The following is a 19,195-nucleotide window of genomic DNA, read 5'->3' as shown; positions in this document are numbered from 1 at the left end:
GGAAGTTTAAAGCAACATGAAAGTGCGTGAATTTCTTTTTCATTTGGTGAAATGTCTCCAAGCCTTTGCCATCTGTCACATATCTGTAATAACAATAATAATAAACAATAATAATAATAATAACAACATTTCGCTATGACACTGGATTTATTTACAAAATTAGCTTTGTGCATTTCTATTTAATGAATGACTCAAAAAGACAAAATTCTGGTCCAAATCACTTCCTAATTACAGCAGCACAGCTTTCTTGCATAAAAGCACAAAATGCAGTAACACAAGAAAAGCCCATTTCACTCAGGTCTCCTGTGAGTCTTTGTAAATGCAGTTGTTTGAAGTAGGCCACCTCGAGAGGTGCTACACCTCTATCACTGAATAAAGGAAATTCACAGCACTTTGAGAAGTGTGCCCTACAGAGTGAAAATCTTCACACTGATGCCTGATTGAACTGTCTGCCAGCCAGAAGCCATTGTAGTTTCAATAGAAAGAGACGAGTGGAGGAGTGCAGGTGAGAAAGTGTGCCATGCGAAAATAATGTGGTCTAAGAGCTTGTTAAAATTACCATTATTAAAGAAAATGAAGGGGAAAGGTGGATGGCTCGGAAGTGTTGTGTTATTAGCCATCACCCTTAAAATACTTTTAGACTGCCAAGTACATCTATTTAACCAATCAGGTTAACTTTTTCTCTTTCATAAGGTGTAAAATGTAAAGCTCATGAATTAAAGATGTATAGGTGATGTCAAAAGAAAACAAACGTTAAAACACTTGCTTCCTGATTTTCAAACTCTCTACTGACAATGACCAAAAATAACCATTAACTCTTAAAGGGATAGTTAACCCAATACTGACAATATTGTCATTATTGACTCTTTATTTGTTCCAAATCTGTTTGACTTTCTTTTTTCTGTTGAGCACAAAAGATGATATTTTAAAGAGATGGATGTTGGTAACCACTGACTTCCATAGTATTTGTTTTTGTTACTACGGAAGTCCATGGTTACAGGTTAAGCCTTATTTAAAATAACTTATTTTGTGTTCAACAGAATAAAGAAACACATTAAGGTTTGAAACCACTTGAGGAAGAGTAAATAGCAAGTTTTTTATTATTTGTGTCTGTGTACTATCCCTTTAAATCTCAGTTTAGTGATAGTTCATGCTTACCTTATTTCCTTGTTCATCAACAGAATTGCTGCCTAAGGAACAGAAACATTCAGAATTTTAATCATATGATGAAAATTTTTAATTTAAGCAAAAAAAAATATATTCAAGAAATTTAATTTCTATGTGATTATACATATGAAAAGCTGATATTGGATTTTTATGGTAATTGTTAGCTATTAAAAAATATTATAACTCATATACACAATAACATGCACAAGTAATAATAATAATAATAATAATATTTATCCATTTATTGATTTATTTTATCTAAAACATAATTATTTTAAGTTAATTAATAATTTTACTCGCATGCAAAAACAATGGTAATTGATGAATAGTTAATAAGTAAAACATCTACAGTGCTCAGTATAATTGAGTACACCCCATTTTGAAAATGAGTATTTGAATCCATTTCTCAGTGAATATAGACGATGTATTTTGGTACATTTAAACATTATTAAACAGATATATTTATTAAAATAATGTTTTAGTCACACTAAACATATTTAGAAATTGAAACATGATACAATTAAATTCAAGCAAAATATTGCAAAAAAAAAATTACAACATACAAAATATCAACTAAACTTTTTAATTTTTCTGCTTCTCTTGATTTTTCCTCTTTTTTTAAATTTGTATTTAATATTTTCTATAAGATATAAATTTGGGTGTACTAGTTTTTGGACTGTCATCGCAAGTTATTTTGTTAAATAAGCTCCAGATTTGGCTTTAGTACTGACTACTCTAATGTATGTGCACAAATATAATATTGTATCGCTTCCTAATAAAGATATGAATTTAAAAGATAGATTTGTGAGGGGTGTACTTATATATGCTGAGCACTGTAAATATATAAAAATGAAGGAAAAAAAAGCCTTTTAAAAATGTTTATCATTTGTGTTTATTTCAATATTTTATTAATCTTCATGATGCTCCAGAATAATCCAATCAATAATCCAATAATCCCAACAACAATACAAGCAATCCGGTTAAAATGTCTTAAATAACGCAAGCATGTCAATCCAAAAAAAAGAAGAACTCAACAGTGTTCGAAGAAAATCTTCAAACTTATAACATCAAAAAAATGCAGTTTCCAGCTTAAGAGCAAGCAAGCAACTGGCAGACTCACCAAATATATATACAATGCCGACCGTGCCTCCAAGTCCCATAATTCCTGCTAACCGTAGGACCATCTTCTTAGCGTATGCCGTGTTTTCTTTCTGTTTCTTGTCCTCGCCCTGTTCATCTTGCTTGTGACCAGAGTCTTCACCCTCTGGAGGAGGCTGGTCCTGTAAACAAGGTGTCAAAAGCTTCCCATCATAAACTCGCCTGAGATTATTAGCATAAAAAATTAAAAACCATGAGCTTCAGGTGAGTTATTCAACAAGAGCGCCACCGTTTGAACCTGGAACGTTATGCAATAGCCAGTTTAAATAATTACTGTAATGCATGCATCAACCTCATTGTTTTGAGGAGTCTGAGAAGCTTTCGTTCAATGAAACAATTACCTGTACTCTAGGGCTGCATCATATTGGAAAAAACTGACACTGTAATATTTTATTTTTATTCGATACATATCGGAATATTGTATACAATTTCGCTAGATGAAATGAATAGCTCTATTTGGAAAAAAAGTTACATAACTGATTACGATGATTTTGTAGAGTACATCTGCATTACATGTAATAAACCAATCAAAAGTATTGATAAAAACAGTAGAGCAAAGAAATAAATGAAAAAAACAACAACAACAGATTTAGGTAAACAAACGGAGTAATTAAATGTAAAATAACAGTATAGTTTTTGTTGTGTGCATATACTTAAATGCTATTAATCTTTCTTAAAAGTTAAAAACAATACAATTTCTTGTGTGTGAATGCTTTAAACGCTTACACAATTACACATCTTAAATAACACAAACAACTGTGGCTTCTAGTCAGCTATAATCCCGATTCGACATTGCACATCCGGCGATGTGACTATTGCAGATGCGCACATTGCGGCATCGATGCTAAAATTATATATTGTGCAGCCCTACTTTGTCAAAAACAAGATTTATGTAGGAACTTTAAAACCTTTACATTGCACTACAGGTTTTTTTACAGTGGAAAATGTTTAGATTTTATCTAATCTTTAGATTTTTTTTACCCTGAGACAAAAACTGTTCTTTACACTGAGAGGTTTTATGAGGAAACAAACATCAGTTCTTCCATGGCACTGAAAACAAAACATTCAGCCTTCAGCCCTTATCTCTATTCAACAGTCAAAAGAGGACTCGTGACCTTGCATGTTACAGCTCCAATGTTAAAAAGTCATTAAAATGTCATTTTAAACCACACATTTAACAATCATTTAACATTTGGTCTCTATATAAATTAACTTGATCAAATTTGTTATGTAATTTCGAAGAGCTTTAAATGATCAACATAATCAGCATGATCAACATGAGATGTCTTGTGCACAGAATTTTGCATGCTATTGCAACTTTGCTTATAGAGTGCTATTCATCCCTGATTGACAGTTTATTTTTTCGTAGCACAGAAAATGTAAATATATCTTTTCTAAGACATATTATTGCCACAATGACATCTGAAAATTTAGTCTGCTATTTCGAGGAAGTTGGTTCGCACATTCGTTCAATGACAACTTGTGACATGCTCCCTATTTTGTTTACCATGGTACTTTGAATATTCAATCTGAAATTACATGCAAGTTAACTTATAAACAACATTAGCACTATTTACTTGACTGTAAACCTCTGAAGAATTATCAAACAATACTTTTCTGAAATTATATTATTAAGGAGAAAGTCTGAATGTGTGAATATAAAACCAACTTCACCTCAGTGTCTACTCTGCTATGCTGTTATGATAAATCACTAACTCTGTAACACTTTACAATTAGGTTTAATTTGATAACTACAATAATTAGCATGAAGAACACATCTAAATCATTTGTTTGTCCCAGTTAATGCTCTATTCACCATTAAAATGTACAGATTTTGATTTTAATATTGTATTATTAAGTATTATGAGATGCAACCGAGCTGAACTAACATTTAATAACAACAACATTAACAGCGATTAATCAAATCTTGTATAATTGGTCATTGTCTGTAATCTACCTTGATGTGAAGTGTAATCAAAGTCTACTTTATTTTATTAAAGACTGTAAGGACTGCATTTTATTATTCTTTGCCATAACAAAATAACTGACATGAGTATATAGATTATGGAAGGATGGAAAGATGGATAGACATGCTTATGAATAAAATGCAGTTTTCACATTTCCCTTACAGCATATCAAAACAAGCTAGAAAAGCATGACATATCAAATAAGATTCAAATATAAAACAAAATATGCAATATTCCCATAACAGCTTGATTTAAGTATAGATTCAGTCTGTTAGGAATGTTATTAAAACCAGTGTTTATTTTTATTGATTATTATAGGTGTTTTATAAAGGCTGGGATGTAGAGGTAAAATAATAATACAAGGATGGAGATTCACATTATATATTTGAATAATTCGAGAACATTAATGTAATTTGGGCATATATTTCAAAATAAAAGTCTATTTATGAAATTGTTACTCTATTTCCAATTTGTAGTTTTAGGGTAAAACATAAAACATTATTAATTAGCCATCAAGTTAAGAGGGGTTTTTTATCTAAATTTTTTTACTGTCATCTAGATTTTCATTATTTCACATGGCTTTAAAGAAGCTCAGTCTTTCTATGAGCATATTTGTAATCCAACTCTGTTTATAATCTTTTAGAATATTTATATTGCTAGTTATATACATTTAATATAATAATAATAATAATAATATTTTAAATTCTACACATTTACTTGCTGAATGTATAACCAAAGTCACTGCTCATATGTCACTAACACACACACACACAAAACACACACACACACAACACACACACACACGCACACACGCGCGCACACACACACACACACACACACACACACACACACACACACACACACACACACACACACACACACACACACACACAACACACTGTTGTCTGACTTCATTCAAACCAGAACCTGTCAACCTTTCCTAACCACAGAAGGATCCAGCCATTTGTTGTCGTTTATACATCACCATATTACAGTGGTAACATGTCAGAATCTAAGAATGCAAGTCATTTTCATAACGGAATAACCGGCTTTCTGATTTTTTCCTGTCATGCAGGAATGTCAGGCGGTCAAATGAAGCTCTCACCTGGCTCTTCTGCTGCTGCTGAAGCCTTTCCTGCAGTATCGCCTGTGCCAGTCCCCCTGTGGCGCCGCTACTGGACGTGTCAGCGGATAAAGGCCGGACGACATCTAGCAGCGGAGGGGCCGTGGAGCCGCGGGCCCCCTGCCTCAGTCTGAGCAGGCCCCGGCTCGCCCGGACACACATGGGATACACTGACACCGCCGACATCTTGAATATGATGCAGTTCGTACCCGGAGCGCGAGTGGAAAGGACAAACGAGTTTGATTGGTTACGTCTGCTCTGATTGGCAGGGGCAGAAAGCCAATCGAGTCTGTCAACTACTCCGTGAAGGCGGGTATTTTAAAATCGTCACTGGCTGCGTCAAAAGCAGATAAAAGTCCCTATATTTTTTATGAGGAGTGATATTAAAATAAGTGTTTGTTTTTATTGATTATTATAGCTGTTTTATAAAGGCTGGGATGTAGAAGTAGAATAATAGCACAAGGACGGATATTCACATTATATATTTGAATAATTCGAGAAGATTCAATGTAATTTGAGTATACACTTCAAAATAAAAGTCTACTTATGAAATTGTTACAACTTGTGGTGTTAGATTAAAACCGTGGGTAAGACATAAAACATTATTAATTAGCTATAAAGTTAAATCAAATGGTTTTTGACTGTTACTTTTCAATCTATTTACATATTATTGCTTAACTTACACATATTAACCGCTTTTTATATATTCCATATTCTGTATATAAATCTACCATATATACTTATTATCATGTTGTTTACTTTGCGTACTTATATCGTTTACATTTGTAAATCACTTTGGATTAAAGACTGTCTAAAAAATGAATGTAAACCCTAGTCAAAACGTCAATATTTTATCTCAGGGCTTTATCTTTCGTTGACTGTCCCTGCACTAGCCAATGGGTGGCAGTAGACCATTAACATGGTTTAACCTGTTGCTGTTGATCTTTCAAAGAAGAAGAAGAGCCACTCATCACTTTAGTTAGCCGTCGCCCCGAAGGTGGACGTGAAATGTATTTTATTGTTTTAAAATGGTCTGATACACCTGTTTATGCCTTTCCCTTTCAAGTATGGTTGAAGTAAAACAGCGGAGTTGAACAAGTGTCGACTTCAGTTACACGCCGACGAGTTACTGCGGCAGAGCGGGTGAGTTTTAAGCGTCGAAAAGTTTTTTTTTTTTTCATGATGATAGCCTGCTCTAAACTTTTAGATGTTTGAATTAAATAAGCTGAAGTACTGTAAAACTAGCAATAACCTTAACTAAAGCTCTACGCTTTTTTGTTATTGCGCCTTTGGGTCGTGAAATTGCCACAAGAGAAACTTTAGCAGGAACATTTGCTTAGAAGCTTTGCCAGTCTGTAAAAACAAACACAAGATCAAGCTTTTCTAGTTGAGCAGTAGAGGAAAAACTTAATTTATTATATTATCATTAAAGATAACGTTATACACGATGTGAACTTAATATTTGTCAAGTTCAAATTTGTTGTTATCATGGCCAGTTGTAAATGAGTATCAAATAATTTTAGGGAGCCACCATGTTTTCATTGACTTGTGTGAGGAGACATGTTTAAATTCCAGGTCTGTTTTTGGACAGAATTGTTTTTATAAACAGTCGTAATTAATTATTTTTTAAACTTTTTAACCCTGTTATTACTTATTCTATCCCTTTTTGTTGATATAATATATATTTTCAAATTACCCATGAACTATTCTGAATATGCCATTATATGAAATTAAGATTGTTTAATCTGCAAATTATGATCATTAACCTCATTCAGATTAATAGAATTTTATTAAATTCCTTTGAATTTATAACTCACAACTGCTCCAAAAAAGTTCAAGAAAAGAGTAAAGTGTCTGTAAAGTGACCAATTTTAAATATCTCTTAATTCTTTTTTTTTTTTTTTTAAATGTATCTTTCTTTGGGGTTTTAAAGTTTTTGAAAACTTTTTGTTTCTTTAGTAATAACTATATTATATAAGTATGTATACATGTATATTTGCATTTATTTTAAATTCAATTTTGATTTTGACCAACAACCAACAATTTTGAACAAAAATTGTAGAAATAAAACAATCATTGCATCATATACTGTCACCTCTTTAAAAAAAAGTTTGGGTCAAATGGTCCACTGGTTTTAAATAATGATGATTACAATATTAACCAAAACAATCACATTTTTCCCCATAATCAAGCAGGGTCAAAAATAGACCCTTATATGTAATAAGTGTTCAAAAGTTGTTTCTGTATTGCTTTAGGTAATGTGTAGCATGTAGGTTTGGCATCACAATCAGCCTGGCCAGCATCGTTCACCACGGCAGAGCAAATCAGACCCATCGTGTGCAGGGTGGTTATCTACCTACAGCGGGACATGTCAGGAGAAAGCTGCCTGCACCAGCTTCAGCCACACACCGGGCCCATCCTGCCAATCTCTTCAGTGGGCTGCCCCAAGACCAACACCTGCACCTACCGTGGCGTCACCGGAAATAAGTACGTTCAGCTCAATGTTGGTGGAAATCTGTTCTATTCCACACTGCAGGTGCTCACTAGACAGGACACCCTGCTGAGATCCATGTTCAGCGGCAAGATGGAGGTGCTCACCGATAAGGAAGGTGAGTTATTTAAACAGCGCTGAGAGAAGATGCAGCCTCTTCAGCCTTGGCTCATTGTGTTGTTGTTTTTTTTTTTTTTTTAGGGTGGATCCTAATAGATCGCTGTGGGAAACACTTTGGCTCCATTCTCAGTTATCTCCGTGATGGATTTGTGACCTTGCCAAAGAGCAGACAGAGCATCATGGAGCTTCTAGCAGAAGCAAAATATTACCAGTTCCAGGGCTTGATAGACTTGTGCCAGAAGGAGCTACAGGTTGGTTAAGTCCTACAACAGCTTCTTTTTAATAGGCTATACACTCGTATTGGCCTAGTTTACACATGGTATCAAAGGGGTCCTATTATGCCCTCTTTTACAAGATGTAAAATAAGTCTCTGATGTCCCTATAATGTTTATGTGAAGCTTCTGCCCAAAATACCCCACAGATAATGTTTTGTAGCTCTTTGAAACTTTCTCTTGTAGGCTTTGTTTCTAATTGTGCCGTTTTGGTGACTGTCGCTTTAAATTCAAATGAGATTTTGCTCCCAGTTCTCTTTAAAAAGAGGGCGGGGCAACAAGTGCCTGTGTTGTCAGCATAGTGGCAGATTCAAAAACAATATATAATGAGGGAGAGATTGTCACTGATAGGCGGGGCTTTCCCCCTTTGATGACATGTACAAAGGAAGAAGGTCAATTAAAATTATGAAAGTGTGATTAAAAAATAAAATTAATCAACTTTTATTATTCGAAGCTGGTTATGTTCTTAAACTTCTCATAAAAGTGAATAGTGACTGTATAATAGGTTCCCTTTAAAGTTCCTGCGAAGTGCTTCGAAACGCGCATTTTTGTTTGACGTGTGACATAATCTGAACTGAAACATAAAACAGGGTGGGACCATGTAGAGCCCCCTTCTGAAAAAAAAACCAACAATGAAAAAAAAAATAGCAATTTGTTTTTTCGCAGCTCTGCCAGTGAGAGCAATAGTTTCTCAAAGGGGGAAATTTCAACAATAAGGGGGCATAAGATGTCAGATACTAGAAAGCATTTGATTGGTCAGAGGTTTTGATCATGAAAAAATCATTGATCCATTTAGGCAGAAGTGACACTGCAAGCTTTGGATGGTTCGGATCTTTTGAATTTTTGTCACTTTGTTTTCGACTACCTTAATGTTTTCGATGAGAGTAGATAAGCTAAATATTTCAGACCCCATTTACACCTGGGGTCCATTCTTCGTATCTGACTTAAATGATCTAAGATGATTTAGCAGATCCGGGATCTTTTAATCTTGATAACTGGCCTCTGGGTAATTTGGTTCTTCAAACAAGTTCGCGAATCAGATTAAAATGTCAGGATGAACTGATCTGAGATCGCTGCGTGAGTTGTGAAGGACAGTTCTATTGATCCTCGAAATCATGATCATCAATGCAGCGATTGGCTGATGACAAAGTAGTGTAATGACATCATCTGATTAATATTCATTTATGAGTAAAATTGAATATCATGTGAGCAAAATCATATCAGATTCGTAGTAAACTGCTTGTTAAATATGATACGCAATAACTTTCTAAGGGCAGTACGGTGCCGCAGTGGTTAGCGCTCTCACCTCACAGCACAAAGGTCGCTGGTTCGAGCCTCGGCTGGTTCAGATGGAATTTATGTATGTTCTCCCCATGTTTGCATGGGCTTCCTCCGGGTGCTCCGGTTTCCCCCACAAGTCCAAAGACATGTGCTATAGGTGAATTGGGGAAGCTAAATTGTCCGTAGTGTATGTGTGTGAATGGGAGTGTATGGGTGTTTCCCAGTGATGGGTTGCAGCTGGAAGGGCGTCCGCTGCGTAAAACATATGCTGGATAAGTTGGCGGTTCATTCGACTGGGGCGACCCCAGATTAATAAAGGGACTAAGCCGAAAAGAAAATGAATGAATAACTTTCTACCTTTGTTGTGGGCTTATTTTGCATCAAAAAAGCATTTTGATATGAATAAAGGTGTCTGCAACTTTTGCGAAGCATCAAATCACCTGCATATTAGCTGTCAAAACGTATATACTTAAAATGTGTGTGTGTATATTTTTTATATATATATATATATATATATATATATATATATATATATATATATATATATATATATATATATATATATATATATATATATATATGCAGTGTATGTAATCTATAGTTTACTACTGTAAGAATTATTATTTTTATTCTCATAAAATCTGTTAAAATGTCCAGGTTATGTTTGCCTCAAAAAAATCAAAATAAAGAAAACCTACATTTCATTTTAGGAGTTTCTAGAATTGTTGTGAACCGTCGTTTTGTGTGTGTATCATAAGGCAAATAAATTCTATCATTATGTTTAATGCACTGTAATATAGTGTATGACCTATAGTTTTATATTTACATGCAGAAATTGCAAATCTGATCAAGCAAGTCTGATGTTGCTCCCAAAACAATTAATATGTAAAATTAGTCATATGCATTTAGCAGAAAGTAATTATTTAGTTCATCATTTAAAAGTCCCTTTTAAAGAATGTCTGTTTGCTCTGCACAGAAATTTGCAGCACCTCCAGGCATTAAGTTAAAAAGATTTTAAAAATCAAAGTCTGAATGGGGATAGAGAAATGTAAATGCTTGAGTTAAACATTTAATAATATAATGCAGAATCAGTAAATTGTGCCATACAAGTTGTTGCTTATTCTTAACTAGCGTTTTTAAAAATATATATATATTGCAGGCTAGACCAGCCAGTGTTTTACAGAGTGTTTCTATGGCAACCGGAGCATCAAGAGTGCATTGCTAAAAACCAAGTTGGGGTTAATTTTAACCCTTTAATGGGCACTGTAAGAAAAATCTGAAAGGTCTCTAAACCATAAATTAAACCATCCAGCTGTACTCTGTGGCTTTAACAAAGGAAAGAATCACAATCCCATGAAGCATGGAAAATGGCAAGTGCAGGGAGAATGACACTTTTCCTATTAATTGGTTGAATAGTTTTGTACATCATTATGTAATTTTAGTTCATAAATTTCTTTATTAAAGATGATTGTTTTAACAAATTTGCTAATGCAAACAATGGTTTAAAAATCCTGAAGCACACAATGGGTTTGTCTATAAATGTTAGTTATGGTTATAAAACTAGTTGTATGTTGTTGTTATTATCTGACAAGTTACGTCAGTTGATATTATTGACAGGTTTTTGAAGAAAAATTGAACCTGTTGCTAGCTTATGTATTTTTATTTTTGTTGCTTTCCAGGACAATGAAGAAAAGGCTTTATGTGTAATCCCGGTCATAACCTCTCCTAAAGAGGAGGAGAGACTGATACAAGGCTGTGTGAGGGTGAGACTCTCCTGCAAATATGCAAATATTCCATCTTTTAAAAAAACAAGATAAGCTGCATTTCTAAATGTCATCATTATTTTCCACTTACAGCCTGTTGTGAAGCTGCTATACAATCGAGGAAATAACAAATATTCCTATACAAGGTAACTATTATTATGCTTAACATCACTTTTTGACAGATTCTATTCATATATATATATTTTTTTTGATGGATCTTATTCTTCCTCAAAAGCAACTCAGATGACAACCTGCTCAAGAATATTGAGCTGTTTGAGAAGCTGTCTCTGAGCTACAGTGGTCGTGTGCTCTTCATTAAAGACGTTATTGGAGATGAGATCTGCTGCTGGTCTTTTTACGGACAGCACCGTAAACTTGCTGAGGTCTGCTGCACATCTATCGTTTATGCTACTGAGAAGAAGCAGACAAAGGTAAGAGACTCTGGCTTTGTTCACACCTGGTATTAAGATGCGTTTTTTTTTTTTTGTTGATCTGACGAGGGGGGCACAATCTAACCCGCTAACTGTCACCTCACATTTTTAATTAACTGTATATGCATAATTCAACTACACATTTCATAGTTGACATATGCATATCATGCACAGTTTGTCAAGATAAGTTCAGGTTTAGACACATTTGTTTTTTTTTTATGTGCTGAAAAATGTTTCATTTGTAGGACTGTGACAGTTAAAGAATGCTTCTCTTTTGTTCGCTTTTAACTAGTGGTCAACCCATATATCACCAATGGCAGTATATTGGCTGATATTTGTCATTTTTCAGATATCTGCATTGGCCAATGTATTTGAGTTGGCACTTTTTTTTTGACTGCTCTGAGATCTTCAGCACCCTGTCCATGTTTTCACTTTAGTTGGTTGTCGTCATTCAGTTCTGTCTTAGTCTATCTAATAATCAGATAGAACTGTTTTAATAAAATAATTAAAATGTATACATGTGTATTGCGGCAGTTCAATCCGCTGTGGTGACCCTGGATTAATAAAGGGACTAAGCCGAAAAGAAAATGAGTGAATGAACATGTATATTGCTGCTTTAATTGGTAATAAAGGAAAAACAATTTGTTTTTATTCGCCATCGCCATTCAGCTAATAAATATTTATATCATTTAAACCAGTATTTGAATGACTAATGAACAAAACTTGCAAACTTTGTCAGATTCAGCTGTAAGATCTTATAAATTGTGCATTTATATTCTTATATTTTCAAATTATTTTAAATTCAATTCAATTGTAATTAAATTTTCTGATGTAATTATTAATTAAAATGTTTACAATGATATCAGCTGAATATCAGCTATCTGGCTTTCCAAGATATCAATATTGGTCTTCAAAAAACCCATACTGGTTGACGACTAGTTTTGACCACTTTTTTGATGAATGGGGTTTATGGGCAGGTGTATAAATTGTCATAATCTTCACTATGTTATCTGTACTGTACTGTATTTGTACTATTAAACAGTTTTAACATGAATATACTTGTTTCAAACCTTTTTGAGTTTAAACAAAAAAACGAAGATATTTTGAAAAATGTTGGAAACTTGTGACCATTGACTTCTATAGTATTTGTTTTTCCTATGGAAGTCAATGGTTACAGGTTTTCAGCTTTCTTCAAAATATCCTTCTTTTTGTTTAACAGAATTAAAAAACCCATAAAGGTTTGGAACCACTTGAGGGTGAGAAAATGACTTTATACGAGAAATAAATCTTTCACAAAACTATATCTGTTGAAACAAACACTGCTGTTTGAGGAGAATGAAGCAGCTCTATTACCACAATCTCATTTGTAGTCAAATGTCTATTTGTTTTTTATTAATAACTGTAAGTTTAATTAATTTATTATATGATTCATTTATAAAGCTATACTGAATGAGAGTAGGGGTGTCAAAACTCTGTCCTGGGGGGCTGGTGTCCTGCAGATTTTAGCTCAAACTTGCCTCAACACACCTGCAAGGGTGTTTCTAGAAAGCCAAGTAAGAGCTTGATTTGCTAGCACATGTATGTATGATTGGGGTTGGAACTAAACTTTGCAGGACACCAGCCCTCCAGGACAGAGTTTGGACACCCCTGAGTTGGAGTATATGAACATGAATGAAGACATTCTGCTTTTTACACCGTGTGTATGCGGGGTCTAAAAATGTTTAAAAGTTGATAAGTCAATTTAGAAAAATGTAAGGCCCTTAAAAAGTCTTAGATCCTATTTTACAAGGTGTTAACTTTTGTATCAGTTTTGATTATACAATCTATAGTATACTAATGTATACTAAAGCTTGCCTGAATTTAATCTGAGAATATCGGGTCGCTATGTAGTTTATGAAATTGATAAAATCCCTAGATTTGATATCACACTGTCTTTAGTGTAGGCTTCACCTGCTGGATTAGCATTTTTTGTATTTAAATAATTATTTAATTTAGGATTATTAGTTTCTTACAATCAGTATTTAGCAAATATACTGCAAGTTAAAATGTTGTCATTATTACCGGTTACTACCTAAAGTAGCGATGATGTCTTAATGCATGGAAATAGTCTTAAAAAAGGTCTTAAAAGGCATTTAATTTCACTCTGATTCCTGTATATACCCTGTTACGTTTTCTCACCAGTTCATTTGTCAAGCTTTATTTTTCTATAGGACCGTGTCAAAGCATCTTTACGTAGATGATGTCTAAGAGGAACTCTTGTAATCCCCTCAGGTTGAGTTTCCAGAAGCACGGATCTACGAGGAGACGCTAAACGCCCTGCTGTATGAGACTCTCCCCATCCCGGATAACTCTCTGTTAGAGGCCACCCGCAGACGCACCAATTGTTGCTCCCACAGTGAAGAGGAGGAGGCCGTGGAGCTGCGAGAGCGCGTGCGCCGCATCCACATTAAACGATACAGCACATATGACGACAGACCGCTTGGACATTAGCCCAACTGTGAGGCTTCCAAGACATTTTATAAATATATCCTTTCAACCAGTGCCTCTGTTGTAGATCTGTGGAGAACACTAGATCTCAAGCACAGTTTAACCACTCTAACTTCACTACCGGAACAGATTACTGCTTTTTTATTGATCTCTTTTTCCTTTTTAAATCGTAGGGAGCTTGACAATCAAAGCTTTTGATGAAATGCTGCTTGAACTTTGCGTGAACATGCAAAACAATGATGATCATGAATTCACATCAGTTCCTGAATTTTAACTTATTTACCTCATTTTTTTGTTATTTTAGGAGAACAGCTTGTTAATAAATTGTAATTACTAATCTAATCACAGAATGTTTTGGCAGGATGAGTCTGCCAAGTACATCAGTCGGGTTCTGCTAACCATACAGGATCATATACTACATTTCCATCTTGCATTATAGCTATGTTAATCATCCTTACTGTGATTTAAAGATGATTAGTGTGTATATTATATGGACTTGGGTGTGTTACATTTGGGGAAATAATTGCAGTGTATGATTATAAGAGTGTGACAATGTGATGCCCTCAGACTGTGTTTTTGAATGAATGAATGACTGAATGAGACCAAGAAGTTTCCTCCTCCAGTTTTTTAACACTCACATGTTATCTTCAGTTTATTTATAATTATTTGAACATTCTTTGAAATCCAAAATTGTCATTTTAGAGCAACTTTTTTGTTCCCCTAAGGAATAAGATGTTTTTTTGGTAATGGAAAATCAGGGTTATATTGATTTCTCAACTCCCCTAAAGTTAAAACATCGCTATTGAGTTGTCTAAATGTTAATATAACTATTACTGAAACCATGGAACCTTTTATTTTTGCTATTTAATGCAAAAAAGGGATCTAAATGACCATTTTATTTTACACTTGGAAGAAACATCATCAGTAGTTTACACAATAACAGTTGCGCTTAAGCAGATAGCTAAATTGCCATTTTAAGCTATTTATTTATTTATTTTTGCATAAATTAAAAAAGATGCTTTGGTTTTGGAACTGATTTAATTAATTGTCATTTTAAATCTTTATACTTTGCCATAGTGCCTAAATCCACTAGATTTTGCCCATTTGTCAGCTGGAAGTGATTAACCATTTCACATTTTAAGTCAGAATAAGGAAGCTGTTTCTTTTAATGTAAACGTCTACTACGTTGAATGACAATCAATGCTATTTATCCCATATTTGGACATTTTATTTCACTTCCTTTATTTCCTATTCCTTTTCCTTCAACTTAGTCCCTTTATTCATCAGAGGTCGCCACAGCGTAATGAACCGCTTACTTTATCCAGCATATGTTTTATGCAGCTGATGCCCTTCCAGCTCCAACCCAGTACTGGGATTTAGTTTATTCAGTTCACCTTTATGCATGTCTTTGGACTGTGGGGGAAACCGAAGCACCAGGAGGAAACGCACGCGAACATGGGCAGAACATGCAAACTCCACAGAGAAATGCAAACTGATTTTTATTCCAACATTTTTTTTCCACAAATGTTATTTGAAACAGTTGAGACTTTATGTAAAATAAGTCTCTTTTGGGAAATATGAGCAGACACCAAAATGGGGCATCTCATCATTTACCCAAATATACAGCATTTAACAATATCAATGATTAAAACCGCAATACAAGTGTATTGTCTTTTTATAAATTTGAAACATTTCATGAAACATTCTACCAGAAACGTACATTTGCACTCATAAAAAAATGAAAGGACCTGACCTTAGCTTGTTGTTCTCTAAAAATCACACAAAAACAAGCATAAAATCATACAATTCAATGATAGAACGCATCCTTGATCACTGTCAGCTTCCTCTCCATCAAATGATGTCACTTCCTTAATGAGTCATAGCCTTAAACGTGTATTGCAGGCATTTTATGTTAAATTTAATGCAAATGTGGCAGGACTGACAGAAACATGGAGACAATTGTACATTTATTTGTAGAATTTATTTATAATTTCATGTTTTTAACCAGTTAATGTGATTAACTTAAACTTCCTATTTCTAAAAAAAATCTTTCTTAATAACAGTTTTTAACAGTTTTAGCAAAACTATTAAAGCTGTTGGTTGATTTGGGCTGAGGACAAGGACAATGTTTGTACATTTGTAGTGTTTATAATAAAGAAAATAAATCTGAAAACCAAATGAATGACTTAATCCTAAACAGAACAACTCACAGAAATCAACCATCAATCAATTTTTAGAAATTTTAGAGATGAAATACTTTATATTCCCTGTATTTATGTCTTTATTTCAGGGGCAGACGGTGTCCGTTTCTGGTAGAATGTCTCACATCTAGTAACACTGACAGTAACATTATAAGCCAAATTATAAATCGCAACTTGCTTCTAAAATGAAACTATCTATAATTTGTTCAGTTTTCGCCTTTGGATGCACCTGTGCCATTGATAGGTAAAGCCCAGATGTGCCTTACCATAATAGGATGCGAGATTACAATTACCACGCATCTTTTCCCTTTAATAGGTCACACCAAACATCACGTCTAGGTGAACGCCTAATGACAAAGCCTGATTAGTTGAACCAGCACAAGCGCCTCCATCCGAGCTGTCAAATGTGGAGAGGAGCTAAAAATAAATCGCCGTCACCGCCTGAAGAGCGTACGGCGCGTGAAGAGATTTATCCCATTGATCAACAATGCCGAGGGGGCGGGGCCAGCTGCCATTGCGTCATAAAGGAACCGAAGATGGCTTCACGATGCGCTACGGCAGTGCTTAGATGCGTCAACGCTCAGCTGTCAGTACACACGTTTATATGAAAAGGAAGGAAGGCTTGGAAAAAAACGATATACTGGCAGGAAGGGCAGGCGAGCCTTTCAGATTTATGCCTCCAGCCGGTTTATGCTGCACCTGGGTTGTTTAACAGTCAGGGACAATGGGTTCGACTACAGATGAAGAATTTAAGGAGAAATTACTATGGAACGTCAAAAGAGAAGTAAGTAGGATTCATTCATCTTCTTAGTTTTGCATGATAGGGATATTCCTGCACGGATGCATGCGTTCTATTTGCAATGTGCATCCGATTTAAGTGCATGCATATGGAAGTTTTCCGATGGTTAATGTGGATTAATGTATAACGAGTGCTAGTTACGAGTTTCCAGGTATTTTAATATATTTCCGTTCACCTGTAGAGCCGACGGGCTTGGATATTTTCTTTCCTTCCTCATCCGCCTGTAACTTAATATGGCTATATGGGAGACAGTGATTCGTAATCGATGGTTTCTGAGGTGATCGATAGATTACGCCTTGTGCAAATGGATAAATGCAGCGTAAACGCTTGAACGAATGCGTTTTTAGTGTCAAATATGCTCCTAGCCTGTTGCAATGTAAACAAAAACGACTTGACATCGAATTTCCATTGACAGATAGTTGAGGGGCTGAGCGCTCAAAGCACGCGAGCTTTATTTATAACGCGACTGGAAGTGAAAGAGCGCTACTTTATAATCTGACTGATTTTGCGTGTTGTCTGCTTGAATAATGTTTTGATTTTGTTCCTTTTCACCTGCAGATACTGGTTACAGAAAACTTTATTATGTGGAAATAGAAGTGTTACTCAATTTTCATAACCAAATAAGTTACCACTCTCAATTTATTCCTGCATTTAATATGTGGGCGTCATTGGTTCATACACACTACATGTTGAACTGACCATGCTTTCGTATTTTGATTATAATTCAAGCAATATAAGTGGGCTTCTTATTAGAATTAAAGATAACAATGATTTCATAAAAACCTCCACTCTTAAAAATGATATCTATTTTCCAGCAATGCTATAAAATAATATAGTTTTTAAGTTTTTAAAACAACTTCTATTTTCTTAATGTAAAACATATTTATTTGTTAATATTTATGATCTAAAGAACCCAAAATGTAACACACCCAAGTCACACCCATATAATTTATACACTTGAAGAACTATTAGCCCCCCTTTGAATTTTTTTTCTTTTTAAATATTTCTTTTAAATATTTAAATATTACAAATGATGTTTGTATGTCTGATAATAGGTTTTCTTCTAGAGAAAGTCTTATTTGTTTTATTTTGGCTAGAATAAAAGCAGTTTTTTTTTTTTAAACATTTAAGGTAAAAATTACTAGCCCCTTTAAGCTATATATTTTTCTGATAGTCTACAGAACAAACCATTGAAATACAATGACTTGCTTAAGTACCCTAACCTGCCTAGTTAACCTAATTAACCTAGTTAAGCCTTTAAATGTCACTTTAAGCTGTATAGAAGTGTCTTGAAAAATATCTAGTGAAATATTATTTACTGTCATCATGGCAAAGAAAAAAGAAAACAGTTATTAGAGATGAGTTATTAAAACTATTATGTTTAAAAATGTGTTGAAAAAAATCTTCTCTCTGTTAAACAGAAACAGAAATATATATATATATATATATATATATATATATATATATATATATATATATATATATATATATATATATATATATATATATATATATATATATATATATATATATATACACACACTATTCATTTTAAAATCACAGCAAGGGTGATTAACATAGCTATAATGCAAGATTGAAATGTAGTATATGATCCTGTATGGTTAGCAGAACCCGACTGATGTACTTGGCAGACTCATCCTGCCAAAACATTCTGTGATTTGATTTGTAATTACAATTCAATAACATACTGTTCTCCTAAAATAACAAAATAAAAAGAAATATTTTGTACAATCGGAAGGATCAATACAGCAATTTTTTTTTGGCATTAATTCCAACACAGAATTTTAATTTCCAAAGAATGAAACCTCTTAAAATGTTCTTCACACTAATAAAAAAAGTGGTTCATTTAAGGTGTGTTCAGTGGAAGATTCTTTAGAAAAGTGAAAATAGAATGAATTCATTTTGGAATCTTTA

At 34.0% G+C, this 19,195-nt stretch overlaps 3 protein-coding genes across 3 annotated transcripts in view; 2 read left to right on the top strand and 1 right to left on the bottom strand.

Annotated features, from left to right (window-relative positions):
- The window catches only part of timm50 (translocase of inner mitochondrial membrane 50 homolog (S. cerevisiae)), a 50,926-nt gene extending 45,294 nt beyond the window's left edge, over positions 1-5,632 (bottom strand). Inside the window, exons 1-3 of the mRNA XM_056473905.1 lie at positions 5,398-5,632; positions 2,288-2,447; positions 1,159-1,190 (exon numbers count right to left, since the gene is read on the bottom strand). Coding sequence (XP_056329880.1) covers positions 1,159-1,190; positions 2,288-2,447; positions 5,398-5,601 — 396 coding nt within the window. The 5' untranslated portion in view covers positions 5,602-5,632. The remainder of the gene's footprint in view (positions 1-1,158; positions 1,191-2,287; positions 2,448-5,397) is intronic.
- A 641-nt stretch (positions 5,633-6,273) lies between these two features.
- On the top strand, positions 6,274-14,869 carry tnfaip1 (tumor necrosis factor, alpha-induced protein 1 (endothelial)). Its single transcript, XM_056474406.1, has 7 exons — positions 6,274-6,558; positions 7,671-8,024; positions 8,108-8,277; positions 11,259-11,342; positions 11,436-11,488; positions 11,578-11,773; positions 14,045-14,869. Exons 2-7 carry the CDS (start codon positions 7,784-7,786, stop codon positions 14,261-14,263), a joined length of 963 nt encoding a protein of 320 aa, XP_056330381.1. The 5' UTR covers positions 6,274-6,558; positions 7,671-7,783; the 3' UTR covers positions 14,264-14,869.
- A 2,143-nt stretch (positions 14,870-17,012) lies between these two features.
- The window catches only part of sgsm2 (small G protein signaling modulator 2), a 103,784-nt gene continuing 101,601 nt past the window's right edge, over positions 17,013-19,195 (top strand). The window contains exon 1 of the mRNA XM_056473862.1: positions 17,013-17,245. Coding sequence (XP_056329837.1) covers positions 17,186-17,245 — 60 coding nt within the window. The 5' untranslated portion in view covers positions 17,013-17,185. The remainder of the gene's footprint in view (positions 17,246-19,195) is intronic.

The sequence above is a fragment of the Danio aesculapii genome, chromosome 15, assembly GCF_903798145.1.
Source record: "Danio aesculapii chromosome 15, fDanAes4.1, whole genome shotgun sequence".
In the NCBI taxonomy this organism is placed as follows: domain Eukaryota; kingdom Metazoa; phylum Chordata; class Actinopteri; order Cypriniformes; family Danionidae; genus Danio; species Danio aesculapii.
This window is presented reverse-complemented; position numbering and strand designations above follow the sequence as displayed.